Raw genomic sequence first — 25,068 nt, 5'->3', positions numbered from 1 at the left:
TCATTTCCTGTCAACCACTTTCTATCTCTGTGAATTTGACAGAACTTTATGAATTCATTAATTTTCCACGTAAGTGGTATCATACAGTATTTGTCCTTTTGTAAGTGGCTTATTTCACTTGTCATAATGTCTCAAGGTTCATCCATATTGTAGCATGTAACAGAATTTTCTTTTAAAGTCTGATGGTTATTCCATTGCATGTATATACCACATTTTGTTTATCAGTTCATCCATTAGTGGACATTTGGGTTGCTTCCACCTTTTGGTTATTATGTTTGGCGCATTTTAAACATATAAACTTTCCTAGCTTACTTTCAAATTTGTAGATAATTCCAGGCTGATTTTTTTTTGTGCTTTTATCTCTCCTTGACTTATTTTTCTTGACTATGTGATACCTGCATATAGTTTTTAAAATACACAGAGTAAAAAGTCTCCCTTCTTCCCTGTTACTCTTCTACTCAGTTCTTACCCTCACATGTTTGGTTTTTTGGATTGTTTGTTTTTGCTAACCTTCTAGAATTTCTTTAAGCATATGTAAGCACATGAATCAGTATTCATGTTTCCCTCCTTTGGGCACAAAAGGTAATATATACACTATTCTGGACTTTGCCTTTTCCACTTAATAATAGAGCTTGGAGATCTTTACATGTCATTACACAGAAAGAGATTTCATTCTTCTCTTAAAGGTGCAAAGTTTTCCACTGTATATATGAATCGTGGTATATTTAACCACTCCTTTGAGTCCTCTATGAGTTTTTATTACATTTAAAAACAATACTACAATAAGTGGAGACAACTTCAGTTCTTTATGATACGTATTTAATGTTTGAAAATTTTATTTGTTTTTATTTTTTTGCTGCACTGTAGGGCATGTGGCAGAGAAGGCAATGGCACCCCACTCCAGTACTTTTGCCTAGAAAATCCCATGGATGGAGGAGCCTGGTAGGCTGCAGTCCATGGGGTCGCTAGAGTCAGACACGACTGAGCGACTTCCCTTTCACTTTTCACTTTCATGCATTGGAGAAGGAAATGGCAACCCACTCCAGTGTTTTTGCCTGGAGAATCCCAGGGACAGGGGAGCCTGGTGGGCTGCCGTCTATGGGGTCGCACAGAGTCGGACATGACTGAAGCGACTTAGCAGCAGCAGCAGCAGCAGGGCATGTGGGATCTTAGTTCCCTGACCAGGGATTGAACCTGTGCCCCCTGCATCAGAAGTGCAGAGTCTTAACCACTGGATTGCCAAGGAAGTCCCTAAAATTTATTTTTTAATATATTTAAAATTTTAAAATACATTTTCATTATACATATTTAATCATTTAAAATTATGGCAAATATATCATTGTTGTCGTTGCTTAGTCACTAAGTCGTCTTTAACTCTTTTTCGACCCTCTGGACTGTAGCCCACCAGGCTCTTCTGTCCATGGGATTTCCCAGGCAAGAATACCGGAGTGGGTTGCCATTTCCTTCTCCAGGGTATCTTCCCAACCTAGGGATCAAACCCATATCTCCTGCACTGGCAGGCAGATTCTTTACCATTGACCCACTAGGGAAGCCCCATGGATATCACACCCACAATAAAATACTTGAGGTTGGCATCATGGGCAAGTTTTTTTGTGTTTTTTTTTTCCGCAACTGTCTGCACTTTGAATGTGTTGATGAATCTTTTTTGGAATATGTTTTTGAAAGTAGGAAGATGGCTCAATAAAAACTGTTCTTTTTCAGAAAAACCTCAAATAAGAAAACTCAAAGAATGAAAATTATCTTTCTTTCAGCTTGGTGAATTGTTGAAAGATTGGCGACGTCTTAATGTCGCTATAACCAGAGCCAAACATAAGCTGATTCTCCTGGGATGTGTGCCCTCACTAAGCCGTTACCCTCCTTTGAGGAAGCTACTTAATCATCTCAACTCAGAAAAATTAATATCCTTTTCGTTTTATATACGGTCACATTTGATTGTGCTATGTGAGTACTTTATGTATTTGTAGCAATTAAAACTAAGTGTCTTGTGTTTTCCATGGGCATATTTCAAAAGACCTGATTCTACAAAGGAGAGAGAAAACAATTCACAGGAACTAGGTCAATGCAACAAGTGAAATAATGAAGGTGATGGAGAAGAATAGTTTGTGAAATGAGAAAGAGGAACAAAGGGACTTGATTTCTCGCCCCGGAAACAGAGTGCATGTTTCCTAGAACACATCTAGGAAAACTGGTATCCCTTCAGGTTCCTCTCACCTCGATAACCTTAAAAAATATACATCTGGGACAAAGTATTATATTTAAAAATGGAGATTATTTCTTGTCATGTCGTAGATAATTTTAAAAATAGATCATCTCTTTAAAAAATTATATAAAGGTCTCACACTAAGACAGGTAAATCATATTGCTTAAGTACATTATTATCCATAGAGTGTCACAAAAATACAAGTTTTCTAGTAGCCTTGTTAAAATTACAGAATGTTAATAATGTCATATGTTTTAATGTAGTTCCACATTGTGTTAAATATATCTTCCTTAATTTATTTTATATCATTGATCTTCCATCAGGAGAACATGAAAGCCTTTTTCATCTATTGGGTGATTTCCAAAGAAAATAAAGCCCTGTTTTCCTTGCTTTTTTCATACCATGATGATCTCCTTTAACTATTGCTTATTATTTATAATTTGGATATGCTATAAAATCAGTGACTGGTTACACTGTGATGATAACTTTTATCCCAAGGGTAAGAAATGATGTAAATATATATACTCATTCAGAGTTCCAGTTTTTGGTTTTATTTATTTTTTTGGTATAACCTTGTTAAACATAACTCTACAACATTTAACATAGAATTAATTTTTTCAGTACAGGTGTACCCAAAACTAAAAAGTCTAAATTTATAGGCATTATACATGTGTCTCTGTAAGACGCAGAGTTTGATACACTTCTACCAGCTTTTAAAGATGGATTAACTTTTCAATCTGAGGTTTAAACTTTTAAGTTTAGATTTTTAAGATTAATTTGATCTTGTAGATTTTTATCCTGTTTTATTTGAAAAACTAGGTAAGAAAATGGATTTGTTTTTGTCATTTAAGCACAATCTTGTGATAATGAAAAGTATGATTCTCTTCTGTATTTTGAGGTCCTGATCCAATTTTTTCCTGACTTTTGCTTTCTGTTATCAGAGATGTTTTACAAAACTTTATACTTAGTGTTTTAAATTATTACTTATAAATTTATTATTTCCAACTAATTTCCCTTACTCTCCTAGTTATTTCCCCTTCCTCTCCCACTTTTTATTTTCAGTTTTTAGTGTTTTAGAGTAGATTTTGATATTAAAGAAAATAACAATTATTATTCTTTTGGGAAAAAATTTTGCTGAATTGATGACAAAAAAGGTGTATCCCTATTTTCACCTATTTATGTTCATATGCCCCTTTGTTTTGGGGCATTACTCAATTTTCCTTTTTTGTATGAAGATGTTTTACAAAACAGAATTATCTCAAGGTGCTTAGTTACTTATATGGTGACCAATTTTAGTGTATCCACCTTTGGGGGAGGATCTCTCATTTCTTTCCAAGTTGTTTTGTTTGTTTGTTTTTTTTTTTTTAATGAGAAGTACATTAGAAATTGTTGCCTCTACCACACCTGTTTTTTAAAAAATTATAACTTGATGTTTTTATTAAATAAATTTTTTTTTACTCTAAGATCACACTGTGTCAATGATTAATACTAAATAATAATTAAGTTCAGGGTTGTCCACCATTTTTTCCAGTATTGAGAAGTGAAATATTGACAATGTTCTAAAGCTGAAACCAAGGCGTGCTGACATGCATAGGATGGAGCTAATCACGGAGAGACTATGGATTCGACAGGAAAAACAAGGAAGTTGCAGAGATAAGGCTTAAATATTGGTTGGTTATCATTAATTTACATAACAGGAATGAATCTAAGATAATTTCAGTTCCTAGAATAAGAAAATTCTTTGGCTTCACTAATGGCTGCTTTACAGATTTGTATGGCCTGCACAGTAAAGCCCAATGGAAGAAGAACCTAGGGAGGAGTTCCATGTTTCTTGTCATTTGGGAATCTGTATTGATTACAAGATTCTAAGCACTTATTTCAAAGAAATAGGACTCATCTTTTATACATAAGATGCTGTGAGTTGGCGGGATTGAGTGAGCTGGAAGTTAAACCCAGACTGGGCCCTCAAATTGTTAATAATGCAGTTTATGCCATCCATGCCAAGGACTAAGGCGGCAATGGCTACCAGTCACTGATGTTATCGGATACTCACTTTGTGCAGGTCCACGTCAAGAGCACCATTAGCCTAGACAAGGTCTTCCTTATGGTGGCAAGCCAGGTTGTGAGGAAAGGGTAGCCATTCCAGTGTCCCCATTCCTGAATCAGCTCCGAGTTCCTGTCTCCTGAGTTCTCTTGCTGCCTCTTCTGGTTCTCTTCTTTTCTTCTTCATCTCTCACTTTCTAAAGACTGGTCTTTCCCAGAGCTCTGTGTTTGGTCTGGTCCTGTTCTCCCTCCTTGGACAGTCATTGGCTTCAACCATCGCCTTTGTGGCTGTTAACCAAATCTGTATACTCAGAACAGACTAATATTCTAGTTTAAAATTGTTCAGTGTAATAAGGTTTAAACATACACCCTAATTCCAAATTCTGTTCAATACAAGGTGACTAGAGTATCTGGCAAATGTGTATTTTGGAGCTTAACATCTCCCTCGAAGAGATATTTCTTAGCTTTAAAAAAGTGAGTCTATTACTGAACAAGATTTGTTTACTACTTGTTACAATGGGGGGAAAGCAATCTAGGAAATAAAACTTTTCCTTTGTTCTCATGGTTTTCTAAAATAAATATATAATCTTAATTTTACTTGCTTTTCTAAATGCACTTAGAATACAAGTCCCTCCTTTTGTACTCATCATTTGGAGAGGAGAAAAATGAACATTCATTCATTTCAGTGTTTAACAGCAAGATAATGGAAGGGGTTAGACATGTGAGTTTTAGACTCCTTGAAGCACTGTAAAAATCACAGACAGGGACTTTTTTTGTCTAGCGGTTAAGACTCTATACTTCCAACGCAGGGCATGAGGGTTAAATCCCTGGTTGGGGCACTAAGATCCCACATCCCTCGGGATATGGCCAAAAAGTTAAAAAAAAAATACCCACAGATGTATTTTGAGATTATAAAAATAGAGGCTACTTTTTTATTAGTTCAGCTTATGGTTGTGTCAGTAGTACTGTGACTTTGGGCAAGTTATTTAATCTTTTCTGAGGTTAGTTTTATCTGTAAAACAGAAGTAATTCCTTTCTCATGGGGTGGTTCTGAAAATCAAACGAGGCGTTGGCCTAGGAACTGACAGCCAAAGAAATGAAACTTGACATTATCTTTAATCACTAAAATTCTGGGTGCAATAACAGGCCTAAATATGAAAGGCAAAACTATCATTCTTTTTTAAAATATTTATTTGTTTGCACGGGGTCTTAGTGGCAGCACCCTGGGATCTTTAGTTGTGGCATGCAGAATCTAGTTCCCTGACTGGGGATTGAACCCAGACCCTCTGCATTTGTGAGCTTGGAGTCTTAGTTGCTGGCCCACCAGGGAAGTTCTTGTAATTAGTAAAAGAAAAAAATCTTCATAACTTTGGAATAAGGAGGCTCCTTAAGATACTAAGGCATAAACTATAAATTCACTACAGGAAAATTAAGAATTTATATTTAGTCAAAAGTTGCCATAAGGAGAGAAAAAAAATTAGCCCAAAGTTATTGGCAACACACAACTGACATGAAATTAGTATGTAGAACATTAAGTAACTTGAACAAGTCAATAAAAAGGTAAGTCAATAGTAAAACAGGCACCATTTCTTTGTAAAAATGAAATTCCAAGTAGTAAACATAGAGTTCTCAATGTCATCAGTAATGAGAGAAATAAAAAATCTGCCATGCAATCTACCCACAAGACTGGCCAAAAAAATGAAGAAATCCTCACAATTCTAGGCATTACAATGGACACAGCAATAGAAAAACAACACTGCTGATAGTGTAAATTATGAGAAATTTTGAAAACACTTTGGCATGAGTTGGTAAACTTAAAGAAAGGCATACTTGATTTTCAGTAAGTCTATTCTTTTTACATGGCCAAGAGACTCCTGCACGTAGGAACCAGGATGTACGTATAAACTGGAAACTCCTCATGGACATAGATGATGTTGAACACCAGAAACAAGTAATGTTCGTAATGTTATCCCAAAAAGTTTGTGAACAGGAAAAATAAACTACGTTGATTAGGGGCACATACTTATGTGGTAGTAGCATGCAGAAAAGCAAGGAAACGACTCGGAATTCAGGATCACATTTACTTCTAGGGACATTGTGGCTAAAGGCTTCCCCCTACCCTCAAGATGACTCCTATGCTTGCTTGATCTGGTGCTCTTTATCCATCTGTTTATGATTCTTTAAACGTATAGGTATGCTTTATACATTTTTATCTATGTAGGGTTGTTTCACAATAAAAAATTAAAAACCAAAAGAAGTCAAGAAGCATGAGAACTGTACGCTGGCCAATGTGATGAGATAAACATCTCACCATTTCCACAAAACACCAGTCTATTTCTAACTCGGCCACCATCTTAACAATTGCTGATCTAACTAGGTAACAGCTTACTTTCCGCAAATTGATACAACTTAAAACCTAGTGTCCATGAGGGATTTTTCCTCTCTGAAATGAGAAAACGCAGGTTTTATCTCTGCACCTTTGATTTCTGAGACTGTTCCTCCTTGCTTTTTATAAACCAGTGGACTTACTGGTTAAAATTTGGGCTAAATAGATTTCTGCCTACTGTTAATTGCTTCAGATTTTCTAAATTCTTTTGGTCCCCTACGAGTTACTGAAGCAGGGGCGTGGTCAGGTGTGTTAGATTAAACCCAGCTGGACCTTGCAGATGAAAACCTTTGCACGTGGCTTGCTCGCCTCCCCTTGGAAATGGAACCCTAGTGCTCCGGCGAAGCCCGCAAATGAGAGATCAGAGTCCGCCTTCTGGCTCCACAACCCGAGGTCTCCCTCACGCTCCTTCTTCCGGTCCGGCTGGACGCGGAGAGGCTCAGCGAGGGCGGATTTCTCCGAGGCCGGCTGCAGGCTCTAGAGTCCCCCGCCCGACGCGGGCGCCGCAGAACCACCTGGGCGTCCTCCCGCCGCCGGGAGCGCTGTGGGCCGCAGCGGGCCTGGTTGCAGACGCCGTGGCGGCCGCCGCGCGCCCGAAGGGAGCTGCTGGCGGGGCCCAGGGAGTCCCCGCCCGAGACTGTATCGACACCGCCGCCATGGGTAAGGGGAGCGGGCCGCGAGTGGACGCCCGGCCCTCCGTGCTGGCTGAGGCCGCGGCCAGGGGAGGCGGACTGGCGGTGTGGGCATCGAGGCCTGCGAGTCCAGACTGGGGTCCGAACCTGGGCTTGGGGCTGGGCGGGGGCAGCCGGGGACGCAGGGGCGCCCGGGGTCGCCATGGCAACGCGCGGCCGCCCCTCGTTCCCTCCAGCCTCCGCCCCAGTTCGGGGGCCTAATGGCCAAGGTTTCGCGGCTCGACGGCTTACAGGGAGCCAGCACAGGGCCAGCCGGGGTGCCGCTCCAGGGTCGGGGGAACAATCGGGGAAGGGCGATGACTTTTCAGGTTTGGGGGAGGCGGAGGGAAGCGTCTCATGATTTGGCCTGGGTTCCGGACGCCGAGGGCGGGAGAGGGACAGCGATGCGGCACAGGACCCCGGGTGAGCCCTCTGTGAGGGTGCTGGCGGTGTCCGGAGCCCTTGGGCAGTCTTGCTGTTTAGGAGGAAGGGAGGCAGGGAGGCAGGGAAGGGGTTCTAGGCCCAGGCAAGATGCTGGAACCCGCCATTGGCCGAGTGTGGGGGCCGCAACGCGGTCAGACGCATCCCCGAGCCCGGGCGTGGCGCGGCTCAGGTGTAAACGCTCTTAGGAAGCTGACGGCGCCCACCAGGACCTTCCTCCGAGCATTTAGTTATAAAGGAGCCGTTTGTCTTGATTGTCTCATTATACATTACATATTGTGATGGGCACTGTTAAGAAAAATGAGAATTGCTGCAGACTATGAAATATCGACTGGTTTCGTCTCCGAAAAAGGAGTCACATCACGATGCAGATTGGAAGAAATGATGTCTTGTGAGGAGATTCTCCAAAAGCTAGCTTGGCTATAGTATTTGTGACTGCATTTTTACGTTGCTTAGGATTCAGTGTCAGGCTTCACGCCTAGCTGTCTGTGATCAGAACTAGAATACTAGATCATTAGGAATCCTGGACTATTTATCCAGTGAAGAAAAAACTGACACTTGGTTTACTTGAACTAGGAAATTTGTCAAAAGACTATGAGACGGTATACGAAAGTGCTTTATTTTTTGCACTTCATTTTGTCATCTGTGTTTGCTGAAAATATTTCTGCCAGCACAACAGTAATGAGAGTATGGGGAGCATCTGAATTTATAAGAAACTGAGGATAAAATTTGTGTGGAAGAAAATCTTCTGTGAATTGAAAATATCAGTTAAAATCAATTTTTAAAAATGCATCCATTAACTTGGTATTTAACTGGATCAGCTGTATGGAAGGTCAGGGAACTTTCACGTGAAACTGGATCCTGCTTTTATTTCCTCTGGGGAAATGAGTCCCGGAATACAAAACTACAATTGCAATGAAAAAAGCAAGGTAGAGGGTTAAAATGAGTTAGAGTTGAATGGCTTTTCTTGTATCTCCCTGTTTTATTATTTACCTGTCATGTTTGTTGTGGGTGAAACTGGAATCTTAGAATTTTAACTACTTTTTATTTTATTGCCAGTTTATTCAGAGTACTTTTTTGCCTTTGAATTCATCCTTGACAGTTCCTGCTGTCCGCCTTTGTACCAGACCCTTAAACATTACTCCACACTTAAACTCCACAGAAAAATTGTAAAATGAATACTTGAGAATAGCCAATTAGCAGGATTTTGAGAATAATTCATAAACTTTAACTGGAGTGAGCATTGTCCTATGGTATGCATGAGAGACATAGAAAGAAAGTTAACTAGGGGTGTAGGTTAGTTAGGAAGACTTGTCCACCAAGGAGAAGCAGACCAGTCTTGGTTTTGTAGGGGAAGAAAATGGTTTGGATATTTTTTGATATCAGGTCTTGCAAGTGATGTTGGACTCCTTTCTTGTGCTTTCAGCTACAAAAGACCCCACAGCTGTAGAGAGAGCAAACTTGTTAAACATGGCTAAACTCAGTATCAAAGGACTCATTGAATCTGCTCTAAGTTTTGGCCGCACTTTGGATTCTGATTATCCCCCCTTGCAGCAGTTCTTCGTTGTTATGGAACATTGTCTGAAACATGGTCTTAAAGGTACTGGAAAATTTTTAAAAAATCAACTTTGGAGCGGCCCCCCTCCCATCTTAAACATCCTTAAAAATGTAATTTTTTTTTTTGAGGCCATAATTACTGTCACTTTAAAAATGCTGGGTGGGTTGGTTTTTGGAGAAAATACCCTACTGCTTTATGTTTCCTCATGGGTGGTCTTCAGAAAATCCTTAGTGTTTTGTAAAACGTGTATTTGATTTAAATTATTTTCTCAGCATACTCCGAACTTTTTTCCATTTTATTTATTTTTATTTTTATTTTTTTCCATTTTAGGACAACTATAGAGTTATTTAGAAAAATTTAAGCTTGATAATGCTGGTATGAACTATTATTACTAGTTTGTGCTCTCTTCCGGAGAAGGCAATGGCACCCCACTCCAGTACTCTTGCCTGGAAAATCCTATGGACGGAGGAGCCTGGTAGGCTCCAGTCCATGGGATTGCTAAGAGTCAGGCACGAGTGAGTGACTTCACTTTCACTTTTCACTTTCATGCATTGGAGAAGGAAATGGCAACCCACTCCAGTATTCTTGCCTGGAGAATCCCAGGGACGGGGGAGCCTGGTGGGCTGCCGTCTATGGGGTCGCACAGAGTCCGACACGACTGAAGCAACTTAGCAGCAGCAGCAGCAGTGCTCTCTTCAACAAATACATTAAAACACTTGATTGTTGAAATATAAACCTCCTTAGTGCATCGGAGAAGGCAACGGCACCCCACTCCAGTACTCTTGCCTGGAGAATCCCATGGATGGAGGAGCCTGGTGGGCTACAGTCCATGGGGTCGCTAAGAGTCGGACACAACTGAGCGACTTCACTTTCACTTTACACTTTCATGCATTGGAGAAGGAAATGGCAACCCACTCCACTGTTCTTGCCTGGAGAATCCCAGGGACAGAGGAGCCTGTTGGGCTGCCGTCTATGCGGTCGCACAGAGTCGGACACGACTGACGCGACTTAGCAGCAGCAGCAGCAGTGCGTGGAAAACATGTCTAGAAAAATTGTCCTCTGGATTGGGTTGTTGTAGAAATGTGAGTACTCCCTGAAAATGATGATAATAGTGAATAATATTTCATAGTATATGTATAATATTTCATAGTATATGTATAGTATTTCATAGTATATGTAGAATATTTCATGCTAATGCTAATGCTAAGTCATTTCAGTCGTGTCCAACTCTGTGTGACCCCATAGACGGCAGCCCACCAGGCTCCACCATCCCTGGGATTCTCCAGGCAAGAATACTGGAGTGGGTTGCCATTTCCTTCTCCAATGCATGAAAGAGAAAAGTGAAAGTGAAGTCGCTCAATCATGTCCGACTCTTATGGACCCCATGGACTGCAGCCTACCAGGCTCCCCTGTCCATGGATTTTCCAGGCAAGAGTACTGGAGTGGGGTGCCATTGCCTTCATAGCGTATGTATAATATACATAATGTATAATATTTCATTATATATGCATACCATGACTTATTTTACTACTGTCCTCAATGTACACTTAGGTTACTTCCAGTTTTTATTATTAAAATTGTGCTGTAAGGACATCTTTGGATTTATACATTTGTACACGTGTACAAATGCTATGGTTTCATTAGGACTCCTTGGAGTCGAATATCTGGGTCAAAGGATAGAGGCAACTTCTGTCTTTAAAGACTTCACTGATCAAACAACAGTGACTGTGTTTCTTTCCCCACATTTTTGCCAACTCTTCATAGTCCCACTCTCTGAGTACTTCTTTTAAAACATAAGGAAGTTGACAATCTTATCTTAGGCCTTGAGTTTAAATTTGTGTTTTGAAAAACTTCCTTTCTATTAAAAAAAAATAGTGACGTAGATCTTTATTTTCCTCCAACTTGCTAAAATTGAATTTGCCAAATGATGGCCCAAGTAGTTACATTTTAAACTCTTTTCCGAATTTATTTTCCTTTACCTCACAAAATATCATGAGGCATATTCTAATAGTCAAATGCGTATTTTTATGAATCATTGTAAAGCGACTTTGTGCTGATTGATTTTTCTTCCCAAAGAAAAATTACCTATCTTGTTGGGTGGTGCGTATCATAAGAGTACTGAATTTACAGGAGATTTGGTCAGTATTAAGAAAGAAACATAGTGATTTCATGGTTTTATATTACCCAAATCTTAGAAACAAATAAAAGGAAAAGTAAAGTTGCAATTTTTTTTGTGTTTAAAAGTAAAATAACTATTTGTCTTTGGTTTATTTAATAAATTGGTAAAGATCAACCAACTAGGGCCACCAGTCTTATTTCGGTACTGGTAAAGAATGAGCCTCGTTGTTTTTTACTTTAACTGCCTACTTGCATATTTCTGATGTGGAAGAATGGCCAAGATGCATGTTTCTGATAAGGGAAATATCGGAATCCTGAGAAACAGGCTTCTGTTCAGTCGGGCTATATAGTGACAAGAGAGGAAAGGCTGTCTGAAAAACCACGTTACGTTAGAAATGTTGAAACTAAATATTGAACAAGAAGTTAGTACAGTTTTGCATGTGTAAGTTGCATGCGTTTATTATGTTTCCTTTTTAAAGTGAGAAAATCATTTCTAAGTCACAACAAAACCATCTGGGGCCCTTTGGAACTGGTGGAGAAGCTGTACCCGGAAGCGGAGGAAATAGGAGCCAGTGTCCGGGACTTACCTGGTCTTAAGTAAGTAGCCCTATGACTTGTTCATCCCTAACCGTAGACCTGTGTTTACTGTTCCTTAAAAGCACCTCACACTCTACTCTATTATATTCTCTCTGCCTTGTGTAGCCTTCTTGCATTCTCTAATACAATTCTGTTTACTATTAATCAGTTCAAATTTTATTTCCTTTATGAAACTTTTCTTAGCCCCTTCAATAAGAATTAAGTGCTCTTTCTTTTATATTCTTATCACTGTATTCACTCCTGTGTTGTACCACTTACCTAAATTCTGCATTGCATTGCAGGAAATAGGGAAGTTCTTTGAAGATAGGGTGTATCAATTACGCAGTTCTGTTTCCTGAGTCTAAAGCCAGTTTGCAGCAGTAGGCCATCAGTACTATTTAGGTTAAATCCAGGACAGAGGCTCAGGAGATGTGAATTCACCAGTAAGCCATTTATATACCACAAGACTTGGGCAAATTACTTCCCTTGTTGGGAAAATTGGGATCTATAATATCACCTGCCTGATTGACCAGATGAAGGTAGAGTGGGCCCTTAATATCTGTAGGTTCTGCATCTGTGGATTCGACCAACTTTGGATCAAAACTGTTTGAAAAAGAGATTTTCTAGAAAGTTCCAAAAAGCAAAACTTGAATTTGTCACATGTGGGCAATTCTTTACATAGTATTTACATTGTATTAAGTATTATAAATAATCTAGAGATGATTTAGAATGTATGGGAGAATGTGCATAGGTAATACACAAATACTATGCTATTTTATAAGAGGGACTTGAGTATCCATGGATTTTGGTATCCGAGGGGGTCCCAATACTGAGGAGAAACGGTATATGAAATGTCTTAAAAGCTGAATGTTATAGCTAGTAACTCATGAATGTTGAAAAGTTTTTGCAGGTTTTTTGTTGTTAAGCCTGGGTTCTTATGTTCTTCAGGGTATGATTAAGATATAAGAGCTTCCTTTAATTATCTTAATTCTTGTGAAAGAGATAACTTTTTTAGAAAAAATGCTTACCATTTTTTGTCAGATTTATCAGTTTGCTTTCTCTTCATTTCAGTTCAGTTCAGTCGCTCAGTCGTGTCTGACTCTTTGCAACCCCATGGACTGCAGCACACCAGGCCTCCCTGTCCATCACCAACTCTCGGAGCTTACTCAAACTCATGTCCATTGAGTCGGTGATGCCATCCAACCATCTCATCCTCTGTCGTCTCCTTCTCCTCCCGCCTTCCATCTTTCCCAGCATCTGGGTCTTTTCAAATGAGTCAGCTCTTTGCATCAGGTGGCCAAAGTATTGGAGTTTCAGCTTCAGCATCAGTCCTTCCAATGAATATTCAGGACTGACTTCCTTTAGGATGGACTGGTTGGATCTCCTTGCAGTCCAAGGGACTCTCAAGAATCTTCTCCAACACCACAGTTCAAAACCGTCAATTCTTCGGTGCTCAGCTTTCTTATAGTCCAACTCTCATGTCCATACATGACTACTGGAAAAACCATAGCCTTGATTAGACAGACCTTTGTTGTCAAAGTAATGTCTCTACTTTTTAATAGGTGGGCTTCCCTGGTGGCTCAGACGGTAAAGTGTCTGCCCGCAATGCGGGAGACCCAGGTTCGATTCCTGGGTTGGGAAGATCCCCTGGAGAAGGAAATGGCAGTCCACTCCAGCATTCTTGCCTGGAAAATCCCATGGACGGAGGAGCCTCATAGGCTACAGTCCATAAGGTCTCAGAGTTGGACACGACTGAGCGACTTCACTTTCAGTTTCACTTTCAGGTTGGTCATAACTTTTCTTCCAAGGAGCAAGCTTCTTTTAATTTCATGGCTGCAGTCAGCATCTGCAGTGGTTTTGGAGCCCCAAAAAATCAAGTCAGCCACTGTTTCCGCTGTTTCCCCATCTATTTCCCATGAAGTGATGGGACTGGATGCCATGATCTTAGTTTTCTGAATGTTGAGCTTTAAGCCAACTTTTTCACTCTGCTCTTTCACTTTCATCAAGAGGCTCTTTAGTTCTTCGCTTTCTGCCATAAGGGTGGTGTCATCTGCATATCTGAGGTTATTGTTATTTCTCCCAGCAATCTTGATTCCACTTGTGCTTCCTCCAGCCCAGCGTTTCTCATGATGTACTCTGCATATAAATTAAATAACCAGGGTGACAGTATACAGCCTTGACGTACTCCTTTTCCTATTTGGAACCAGTCTGTTGTTTCATGTCCAGTTCTAACTGTTGCTTCCTGACCTGCATACAAGTTTCTCAAGAGGCAGGTCAGGTGGTCTGGTATTCCCATCTTTTTAAGAATTTTCCACAGTTTGATGTGATCCACAGTCAAAGGCTTTGGCATAGTCAATAAAGCAGAAATAGATGTTTTTCTGGAACTCTCTTCCTTTTTCAATGATCCAGCGGATGTTGGCAATTTGATCTCTGGTTCCTCTGCCTTTTCTAAAACCAGATTGAACATCTGGAAGTTCATGGTTCACATATTGCTGAAGCCTGGCTTGGAGAATTTTGAGCATTACTTTACTAGCATGTGAGATGAGAGCAATTGTGCGGTAGTTTGAGCATTCTTTGGCATTGCCTTTCTTTAGGATTGGAATGAAAACTGACCTTTTCCAGTCCTGTGGCCACTGCTGAGTTTTCCAAATTTGCTGGCATGTTGAGTGCAGCACTTTCACAGCATCGTCTTTCAGGATTTGAAATAGCTCCATTGGAATTCCATCACCTCCACTAGCTTTGTTTGTAGTGATGCTTCCTAAGGTCCACTTGACTTCTCATTCTAGGATGTCTGGTTCTAGGTGAGTGATCATACCATACTGATTATGTGGGTCGTGAAGATCTTTTTCGTATAGTTCTGTGTGTTTTTGCACCTCTTCTTAATATCTTCTGCTTTTGTATATCCGTACCATTTCTGTCCATTATTGTGCCATCTTTGCATGCAGTGTTCCCTTGGTATTTCCGATTTTCTTGAAGAGATCTCTAGTCTTTCCCATTCTATTGTTTTCCTCCTATTTTCTTGCACTGATCACTGAGGAAGGCTTTCTTATCTCTCCTTGCTATTCTTTGGAACTCTGCATTCAAATGGGTATATCTTTCCTTTTCTCCTTTGCTTTTCACTTCTCTTCTTTTCACGGGTATTTGTAAGGTCCCCTCAGACAGCCATTTTGCTTTTTTGCATTTCTTTTTCTTGGGGATAGTCTTGATCCCTGTCTCCTATACAGTGTCACCAACCTCTGTCCATATTCTTCAGGCACTCTGTCTATCAGATCTAATCCTATGAATCTATTTGTCACTTCCACTGTATAATCGTAAGGGATTTGATTTAGGTCATATCTGAATGGTCTGAAGAGGAACTAAAAAGCCTCTTGATGTAAGTGATAGTGGAGAGTGAAAAAGTTGGCTTGAAGCTCAACACTCAGAAAACTAAGATCATGGCATCTGGTCCCATCACTTCATGGGAAATAGATGGGGAAACAGTGGAAACAGTGTCAGACTTTATTTTTCTGGGCTCCAAAATCACTGCAGATGATGACTGCAGCCATGAAATTAAAAGACGCTTACTCCTTGGAAGGAAAGTTATGACCAACCTAGATTGCATATTCAAAAGCAGAGACATTACTTTGCCAACAAAGGTTCGTCTAGTCAAGGCTATGGTTTTTCCTGTGGTCATGTATGGATGTGAGAGTTGGACTGTGAAGAAGGCTGAGCACCAAAGAATTGATGCTTTTGAACTGTGGTGTTGGAGAAGACTCTTGAGAGTCCCTTGGACTGCAAGGAGATCCACCCAGTCCATTCTGAAGGAGATCAGCCGTGGGATTTCTTTGGAAGGAATGATGCTAAAGCTGAAACTCCAGTACTTTGGCCACCTCATGCGAAGAATTGACTCATTGGAAAAGACTCTGATGCTGGGAGGGATTGGGGGCAGGAGGAGAAGGGGATGAAAGAGGATGAGGTGGTTGTATCGAATCACTGACTTGATGGACGTGAGTCTGAGTGAACTCTGGGAGTTGGTGATGGACAGGGAGGCCTGCTGTGCTGCAATTCATGGGGTTGCAAAGAGTCGGACACGACTGAGCAACTGATCTGATCTGATCTGAATGGTCTAGTGGTTTTCCCTACTTTCTTTAAGTCTGCTTTCTCTTAGCTTTACGATTTAGGGTTTTGGGAATATGGTAATGTTTTCTGTTGTTACATCATCCAAATGTTTGCAAGTTATACTTGAGTGCTCAAAATAAATGGCAGTGTATCAGGGTAATACGATAACTGTTTTACATGAATTATCTCATTTAGTGCTTAAATCATTCTTAGAGTAGAGTTTATTAATAATTATATAGATGTAAAAAGTAAAGATCAAAGAAATTATAAGTGGCAGAGCCACAGATTTCCCTGTGGTGCAGTGGATAAGAATCCATCTGCCAGTACAGGGGACTCAGGTTCTTTCCCTAGTCTGGGAAGATTCCACATGCCATAGAACAGCTAAGCCTGAGTGCCACAACTACTGAGCCTGTGCTCTAGAACCCACTTCTAGAGCCTGGGAGCTGCAGCTACTGGAGCCTGTGCTCCACAGTAAGAGAAGCCACCGCATGGAGAAGCCTGCGTACCACAACCAAGAGTAGCCCCTGCTCACCAAAATGAGAGAAAACCCGCCCGAAGCAATGAAGACCCAGCACAGCCTAAGTCAATCAGTCAAGTTATTTTTTAAAAAATGGCAGAGCCAGGATTTAAACCCAGGTTTTAGAATTAAATAGCAAGTGATGTTCACACTTCATATTCCTCTCAGTGGTGTATAAGGTATCACAGTTTTTAACAGGGCTTCCCAGGTGGCCCAATGGTAAAAAAAAAAAAAAAAAAAAAGCCTGCCAGTGCAAGAGATGTGGGTTTGACCCCTGGTTTGGAAAGAGCCCGCACTCTAGTATTCATCTATGGAAAATTCCATGGACAGAGGAGCTTGGTGGGCTATAGTCCATGAGATCTCAGAGTCTGACACCCCTGAGTGGTTGAGCACAGGCACAGTTTTTAAAGAGGAAAAGGGAATTTAAACTCCAGAAATGGAAGAATTGCTTTTTATTTTAATATGAAAATACATGTTCATGTTGTTTTTAAAAAGCCAGACTCTGCAAAAGTAAAAAGTATTTTCTGGAGAATAGTGTTCATTAAAATGCTAAGCAGAAGAAATATGTTAGCTGTTAGAAGTGACAATTAAGTTTTTTCCTACATTACCTGACAAAAAGTTTTCTGCATAAGAAAATATAAAAGTGTGAGTGATGTATTTCTCTTTAAAAAGTCATTCATACTCTGTAAGTCTTGGTTTTAATTTACTAAATGATAACTTGGATAAAAGAGATATGAGATTTATTTTTTTTTTAGCAGGAGAATACATCCACACTTTTATTTTCAATGAGTTTAAGTCCTTGAGAGGTATAACATCACATGAATTTTGTCTTCAATTAAAACCGTCTGGTGTCCTTTCACAGGCTCTGAAGAGCTCCAGTACCATAGTCCTTCATGTCTCAGCACAGAAAAGGAATTCAAGAGGCAGAGTGATTTATTAGAATAGGACACTTGTGAGTCTTACAAGTGAATGAGAAATACTGTGCCCGAGAACTTATTAGGTTACAGTTTTATAATCAAAGGAAAAGGGGGCAGGGGGGTGAAGACCTTTGTCTTTCTTCAGGAGACATCATGCTTCCATCATTAGTTCCTCCTCCAGGTTAAGCAGGGGAGTTTTCTTATGTCTATGTCGTCAAGCTAGGTCCACAAATTACCTTTTTTTTTTTTTAAATGTGTGCAGAGAGCATGTCCTGGGGATCATTAACATACTGAGCTCACCGGGCAAGTATGTGAGTCTCACGCCACCGTTGTTTTATTGTTTAGGGGCACATCTCTTGCTTCTGCTGCATAGTTTTGTGGTTAAGCAAACCTGCTTTCCTGAGTAATCATTAACTTACTGCGGTCTACCATATTTTTTCTATTTACAGTCCCCTAGTATTCTGTCCCTGTTACAGTGACCTTAGCAGGACGGTGGCTTCAGAATTTGGCATAGGTCATGCCGCTGTTCCATGAGCATGGATTATCTTCTCCAGCTGGTTTTGTTCAGTTTGCCATGAGGAGATACTGTGGCTTGTGTTTTTTTTTTTTTTTTTACCTGGTACACATCAGTACATCTCTTGCCTAGATAGAATTAACTTTCATCTTGAGCACAAACACCTTCAGTTTTAAGAAGAGCTGTGCGCTCCCTCTGGTCTGAGACCCTGCTTATAGCCAGCAAAAATGGCCCTGGGCCACAACCTTTCAGACATATTTGTTGTATTAGTTTTGTTCCCAGCAGGCCTCCATGTTAGAGAGATTTAATGTTCTAAAGGACAACTGGGTTAAAGAAACATTTGAAAAACAGCAAGCAGCCTAATGATTCTAATTAGCAGCTAGATACCTTCTTAGCATTGTTATGCTTTTTAAAATTCAGATACAAGGCTAGTTATTTTTTGAGGGCATCATACTGCCTTTACTGATGGATTTTGCATAATCATGTTTAGAGGGGTAAGCCTATTCTGACAAAATATATCTTGTAGAAATATCCTCCCTGTTTAGAGAGTCATTTCTTTAAAGGCATGAAGTGGTACCTAGATGTCCTGTAGGTTCAGGTTTACCTTAGAGACTTAAATAGCTCTTAGGGATTGGTTTGCATGATCAAAGAACTGACTTAAAGCTCTAGAAACAAAGGTAAAACCATGATTAATTGCCTTTTCTCATTATTAATGTATGTCTCAACAAAGGTAGGAGATGCAGTCTATAATCTTTGGGCAGAGACTGTTTTCTGACCATTTGGTTTTGCTTTTCAGGACCCCCCTGGGTCGTGCAAGAGCGTGGCTTCGATTAGCCCTCATGCAGAAAAAAATGGCTGATTACCTGCGTTGCTTAATTATACAAAGGGATCTCTTGAGGTAATTACCATTAAATCATGTTCATTTTCATTTTTTATTTCATTTATATCCTGTCTTCCAAAAAGGATAGAAGATGTAGTATGAAAAGACACACAAAACACATCGTGATGGCATAAAATAAAAGAAGGAGAAAAATGAGATAGAAAACCACGGTGGGGACATAACATAGATCAAGAACTAGCCTGAAAAATGAATACTGTAAGATTTTTATTGGCCAATAAGGTGGAAATTTGTATGTCATATTTTTAATTTTTAATTTTTTAAGTTACAGTTAATTCTATGAATGGAAATTTGTATTGAAATTTGGGGCTTTAATTGAAGAGGTTTCTTTTTAGATCTTGAATATGCGAACCACTGCTTTGGCTGTATTGTGGGTATTTTTAAACTGTCTATTTAAATGGAAGGACAAATGTTTAAGACAGACTTTCAAAGCAAGGAGACTAGTTTTCAGAAGGAGTGGGCCTATGGCAGCCCCTCCATTCGGCCTTATTCTCTCAGAGTGCCTCTGTGATGTTCTGGAGAATCTGGTCATTTTTTATTTTACTCTTGACTCCAGGCCTCCCCGTCCATTACCAACTCCCAGAGTTCACTCAGACTCACGTCCATCGAGTCAGTGATGCCATCCAGCCATCTCATCCTTTGTCGTCCCCTTCTCCTCCTGCCCCTAATCCCTCCCAGCAACTCTTCACATGAGGTGGCCAAAGTACTGGAGTTTCAGCTTTAGTATCATTCCTTCCAAAGAAATCCCAGGGCTGATCTCCTTCAGAACGGACTGGTTGGATCTCCTTGCAGTCCAAGGGGCTCTCAAGAGTCTTCTCCAACACCACAGTTCAAAAGCATCAATTCTTCAGCGCTCAGCTTTCTTCACAGTCCAACTCTCACATCCATACATGACCACTGGAAAAACCATAGCCTTGACTAGACGGACCGTTTGTGTATAGAAAGGCTAATTTTAAGATACCTCACTTAATATTGGTTCCATGCTTGTTATAAGGTATTGAGATTTTACAAGTTAGTTTTTGAAATAAATTTACAATTTTTATTATTTTAATTTTCACAGTGAATTCTATGAGTATCATGCACTAATGATGGAAGAAGAAGGAGCAGTAATTGTTGGGCTGCTGGTTGGCCTGAATGTGATAGATGCTAATCTGTGTGTAAAGGGAGAGGATTTAGATTCACAAGTAAGTGAAAATGACTGGTGCCAAAGGCACAGTATTTTCATATTGTACTCTTCCTCTTTGATCCAGGTGTAAACAGTGCTATTAAACACTAAAGAAAAATTAAGGGGGAAAATCAGTTGCATTTTGGAGGTACTTCTAGTATTTCTGCTCTAAGAAATAACTTTATTTCAGGTTGGAGTGATTGATTTTTCAATGTATTTAAAGAATGAAGAAGATATTGGAAATAAAGAAAGGTATGATTTTCTTAAGTTATTTCACATACCGTATTTTAGTCTGAAGTATGACTTTTGGTCGTACCATTAGTTCAGAGACTCATTTTATTTATTTATTTTATTTATTTTTTGGTTGTGCTTCAAGGCTTATGGGATTTTAGTTCCCCAACCAGGTATCAAACCCAGGCTCTTGGCAGTGGGAATGTAGAATCCTAACCACTGAACTGCCAGGGAATTCCCCAGAGACCCATTTTAATTGTCAACTCTCATTTATGTGATAAAAGAGATATAAGTTTATTATTCATAAACTTACAAATACTAGTTTAAGACTTGTGTTTAAAATAAACTTATTTGGTCTACTAAAGAGAAAAGATAATTATGTAATATGAGAGGTGCTAATTATTGCTACAATGGCAGTCCATCACAGTATATAAATGTATTAGATTAACATGTTGTATACTTTAAATTTACACTTCATATGTCAAATATATTTCTTAAAAAATAAATGCAAAAAATTTAAAAATATACTAATGGTATTGTTTAATATTAGCATGTAATTTATTGAACAAAGGTTAATAGTTTTTTAGTTTATAGCTTACTGCTATTTGATTATAAAGATTGTTGAATTTTATTTGAAAGGCAAGATAATGTTGGACAGGGAAGCCTGGTATGCTGCAGTCCATGGGATCGCAAAGAATTGGACATAATTGAACAACTTAACTGAACTGAAATGTTGTTTTCCGTTATGGTTTCACAACAGTTTTAGATGATTTAGACCTTTTGTGTATTTCTTGTTTGTTTGTTTTTTTGGCCACCCAGTAGATTCTTTTCCAATTAACTAAAAGCTGCTTTCCCCCCTCCTCTAGGAATGTTCAAATTGCTGCAATATTAGACCAGAAGAATTATGTTGAAGAATTAAATAGACAACTGAAGTAAGTATTATGGACACATAGATATTTAATACATTTTGGATATTGTCTTAAGTTTTTTTTTCCCCTTTTAGGTCATCTTAACCCTATTCCTTTTTTATAAGCATTTGAAAAGGGGTTGAGGGGATAGAGAGTGAATGGAAATTAAGAATACAGAAAATTATTTGAAATAATTGATTTTCAGCAGAAAATGAGAGTTATATTTTTAAATAGAATCTTCAGAGACATTTGAAAATAGAATTTCAGACTTATCACTCTACCTTCGAGCAAAAAGGCTAGGTAGGGTGAAAGTTTATGTCATTTTGGTGATTCAAAAATTCATTTTTCCTACTTTAGAGGACTTCATGTGTAAGTGTGGCAATAAAAAATTCAGACAAGGCAGTTGGTGCATGTCAGTCAACATGAGGAGTCCAAGATAACAAATTTTTTCTTGCCTTTGTGAGTCTGTGTGATTCTGAATGAGTTTTTCTTTATCAATTTCAGCAGCACGGTCAGCAGTCTCCATTCAAGAGTTGACTCATTAGAAAAGTCAAATACTAAGCTGATTGAAGAGGTATTGTAACCCAGCCATGGATGATTGTCTTCCAAGGACCTAGTATTGGCGATCCTTTTCCATTTTAAGTATGAATGCGCTAAGCACGTGCAGACGTGTGAGCACACACACAAACACATTTTCATCATTATGATGAAATATTTGTAGTTGTAATTGATCATCATAAGTTCTAGAGAAACCACATATTATTCTTGGGCAAGTCCTCAGGTGAATCTGTGAATTATTTGAGATACCCAACTTCTAGAAATGAGCCCCCCAATGCAATGCATACAAACTCTTCTATAAATAAACTGTAAATCTCATTTCTCGACTTGGATGACCTATATTTAAATAGTGGAATCACCTATAGTTAGAAATTGCCATTAAAATGATCCTGTCCCCCTTGTTCCCATATTCAGATTACTTTTCCTTACAAGCATCACTCCATGATCATGTCCACCCTTTCTCTAGCCTCCCATGTGTGAAACTCATCTGATGTACTCTGGTTCTCTGCATTGTCAAAGTAGCTGTTTAGTGGTCACAAATCAGAAATGTATCTCAGCTTTTTTGTTTTAACTTTTAAAAAAATGTTCTGGTCATGCCATATATCTTGCAGGATCTCAGTTCCCCGCTCAGGGTTCGAGCCAGTGCCACGCAGTGACAGTGCAGAGTCCTAACCACTAGGCCACCAAGGAACTCCCTCACATCTCTCTCTCTCTTTTTTTTTTAATTTATCTTTTAATTGAAGGATATTTGCTTTACAGAATTTTGTTGTTTTCTGTCAAACCTCAACATGAATCAGTCATTGGTATACATATATCCCCTCCCTTAAGAACCTCCCTCCCCATCCCACCCCTCTAGGTCAATACAGAGTCCCTGTTTGAGTTTCCTGAGCCAAAGAGTAAATTCCCATTGGCTATCTATGGGCTTCGCAGGTAGCTCAATGCAGGAGATGCAAGACAGACGTGGGTTTGATTCCTGGGTCAGGAAGATCCCTTGAAGAAGGAAATGGCAACCCACTCCATTATTCTTGCCTGGGAAATCCCTTGGACAGAGGAGCCTGGTGGGCTGCAGTCCATGGGGTCGCAAAGAGTTGGATACAGCTGAGCACACACGCCACGTTGCTTCTGAGATTTAAAAAAAAAACCAAAAACCGCCTAGCCACAGAATTACCACAGGGGCTTCCCTAGTAGCTCAGACAGTAGAGAATCGGCCTGCAATATGGGAGACACAGGTTTGATCCCTTGGTTGGGATTCCCCTGGAGAAGGAAATGGCTACCTACTCTTGCCTGGAAAATTCTACAGACAGAGGAGCCTGGTGGGCTATGTCCATGGGGTCACAAAGAGTCGGACATGACTGAGTGACTTTCACATAACCATAGGATTGGTTTCCATTTTCAGAATTACTTAGGCTCCGGGAATAAATACGTATTAGAACTATGAAATCTGTTTTCCATGTTAATTAGAATCCACATTCTTTTAGAACTGACCCACTTGTCCCAAACCAGGAAGCACATGATTGTTTGCATGAGTTTTCATTGTGGTAGTTTAGGACCATTTGATAGTGTGACAGATTGGGACCATTGGAGAGAGCTGCTCACTAGTTTTTGCCTCCTCTTGACCATAGGGGCACTGTGAAGTTCAAATTGCATTTCTGACAAAGTTTTTAGAAATTTATTTGCAAGCCAACATTGGGGACTGGTTTCTGTTTTCCTCTCCTAGAATCCCTTTTTTCCTTTTAGGCTTCAGAGCCAAGTCACTTACTTAGTCATTCGTATTTAATTTCATTCATATTTAACTCTGGTGGTGAGAGCTGTCTTATATTTGTGATGGTCACTCAGTGTGCCCATATTTCACAAGGGTGCCCTGTTTGGTTATCATGAATGTCTGTATTACATTTTCAATTATAGCACAACTTTCCTTATAGATGTTGTTGTCTTTGCACAAGTCTTTACAGTCTTATTGTTTAACATATAAACAGTTGTCTTATTGTTCAGCATATAATTCTTCATATGCTTACTCATGCGCTTTGTATTCAGGACATATTGTAAGTCATATAAACAATATGTTTCAGCTGACATATGATTTGGCTAACAAAAGGAAATAGAAATAGAGTTTCTTTAGTTGGTATCTTGGGATAATAGCATTTTTCTTATGAAAATTTCTGTAGATGTGAGAGACATTTTACAAGTTTTAGAATTTTATCTTCTGTTGTGAATAGCCATGAACATAAACTGTAAAGCGAGTATAAATAAAGATGTTTAAAATCTTTTTTTTATTCCTCATTTTATTTTTAGTTAGCGATAGCAAAGAATAATATCATTAAACTCCAAGAAGAAAATCATCAATTACGAAGTGAAAATAAATTGATTTTAATGAAAACACAGCAGCACCTAGAAGTAAGTATAGACTGATTACAAACAGATTGACTTGCATCAGAAATAGCCACTTTGGGGGCTTTTGCATAGACTGGATATTTCTGTACTATATTAACTAATAGAAGTGATTATAGAATGGATTTATCAGATGGCACTAGTGGTAAAGAACCCGCCTGCCAGTGAAGGAGTCATAAGAGACTTGGGTTCGATCCCTGGGTTGGGAAGATCCCCTGGGGAAGGCATGGCAACACACTCCATATAGAGTAAAACATTTTATGTTTTTGTCCTAGGTTACCAAAGTAGATGTGGAAACTGAGCTTCAAACATATAAGCATTCCAGGCAAGGGCTAGATGAAATGTATAATGAAGCCAGAAGGCAGCTTCGAGATGAATCTCAGTTAAGACAAGTAGGTTGCGTTACAGTTACATTAGCAAAAATGATAATAATTTACCCATAAGCACTGGTTAAAATCTCTATCAGACCTTCCTTGGCGTGAGATAACAATCTCATTCCCTTAATTCCTTCTAACTTTTTAAACTCCCACTGTGTCTTTTATAAGCAGTGTTTTTAAACAGTGTTATAGTCAGTTTGTGAAATAGTGCATTGTGACCAGCATTACAGAAAATAGTGATGTATTCAGATATCAATATCAAAACAGTAAAATCTTATTTAAAGTTAACTTATTTTTTAACCTTTTAGGTTATGAAATATCAGCAGAAAAATACAGGTTTGTAGCTTGATGGATTATAAATACCTGTGTAACCAACCCCGGTCAAAAAGAGAGTCGAGAAACATTTGTCTTAAGATCCTCTGATATAAAATTCTTTAAGAAAAGAAATAAAACTTTGTGAAATGGTGTTTTTGACTTACCTCT

The 25,068-nt window shown here is 39.3% G+C and overlaps 2 protein-coding genes across 9 annotated transcripts in view; both read left to right on the top strand.

The window, feature by feature from the left end:
* DNA2 (DNA replication helicase/nuclease 2) overlaps window positions 1-3,684 on the top strand; it is a 38,740-nt gene extending 35,056 nt beyond the window's left edge. The window contains 2 exon segments of one of the 3 annotated variants that reach the window (NM_001192802.2): window positions 1,773-1,919; window positions 2,526-2,594. In NM_001192802.2, coding sequence (NP_001179731.2) covers window positions 1,773-1,919; window positions 2,526-2,594 — 216 coding nt within the window. 3 annotated transcript variants of the gene reach the window in all.
* A 3,387-nt stretch (window positions 3,685-7,071) lies between these two features.
* RUFY2 (RUN and FYVE domain containing 2) overlaps window positions 7,072-25,068 on the top strand; it is a 44,863-nt gene continuing 26,866 nt past the window's right edge. For 2 of the 6 annotated variants that reach the window (XM_059882567.1, XM_024986724.2), the window contains exons 1-10: window positions 7,072-7,310; window positions 9,189-9,362; window positions 11,918-12,035; window positions 18,857-18,958; window positions 20,019-20,142; window positions 20,314-20,375; window positions 21,221-21,286; window positions 21,767-21,836; window positions 24,113-24,214; window positions 24,484-24,600. In XM_059882567.1, coding sequence (XP_059738550.1) covers window positions 7,307-7,310; window positions 9,189-9,362; window positions 11,918-12,035; window positions 18,857-18,958; window positions 20,019-20,142; window positions 20,314-20,375; window positions 21,221-21,286; window positions 21,767-21,836; window positions 24,113-24,214; window positions 24,484-24,600 — 939 coding nt within the window. In that variant the 5' untranslated portion in view covers window positions 7,072-7,306. Of the gene's footprint in view, window positions 7,745-9,188; window positions 9,363-11,917; window positions 12,036-18,856; window positions 18,959-20,018; window positions 20,143-20,313; window positions 20,376-21,220; window positions 21,287-21,766; window positions 21,837-24,112; window positions 24,215-24,483; window positions 24,601-25,068 lie in introns of all 6 variants that reach the window. The other 4 variants (XM_024986722.2, NM_001206707.1, XM_059882566.1 and 1 more) reach the window with 4 other exon arrangements.

The sequence above is a fragment of the Bos taurus genome, chromosome 28, assembly GCF_002263795.3.
Source record: "Bos taurus isolate L1 Dominette 01449 registration number 42190680 breed Hereford chromosome 28, ARS-UCD2.0, whole genome shotgun sequence".
Taxonomy (NCBI): Eukaryota; Metazoa; Chordata; class Mammalia; order Artiodactyla; family Bovidae; genus Bos; species Bos taurus.
The sequence above is the reverse complement of the archived record's forward strand: the minus strand, read 5'-3'. Positions and strand labels throughout refer to the sequence as shown.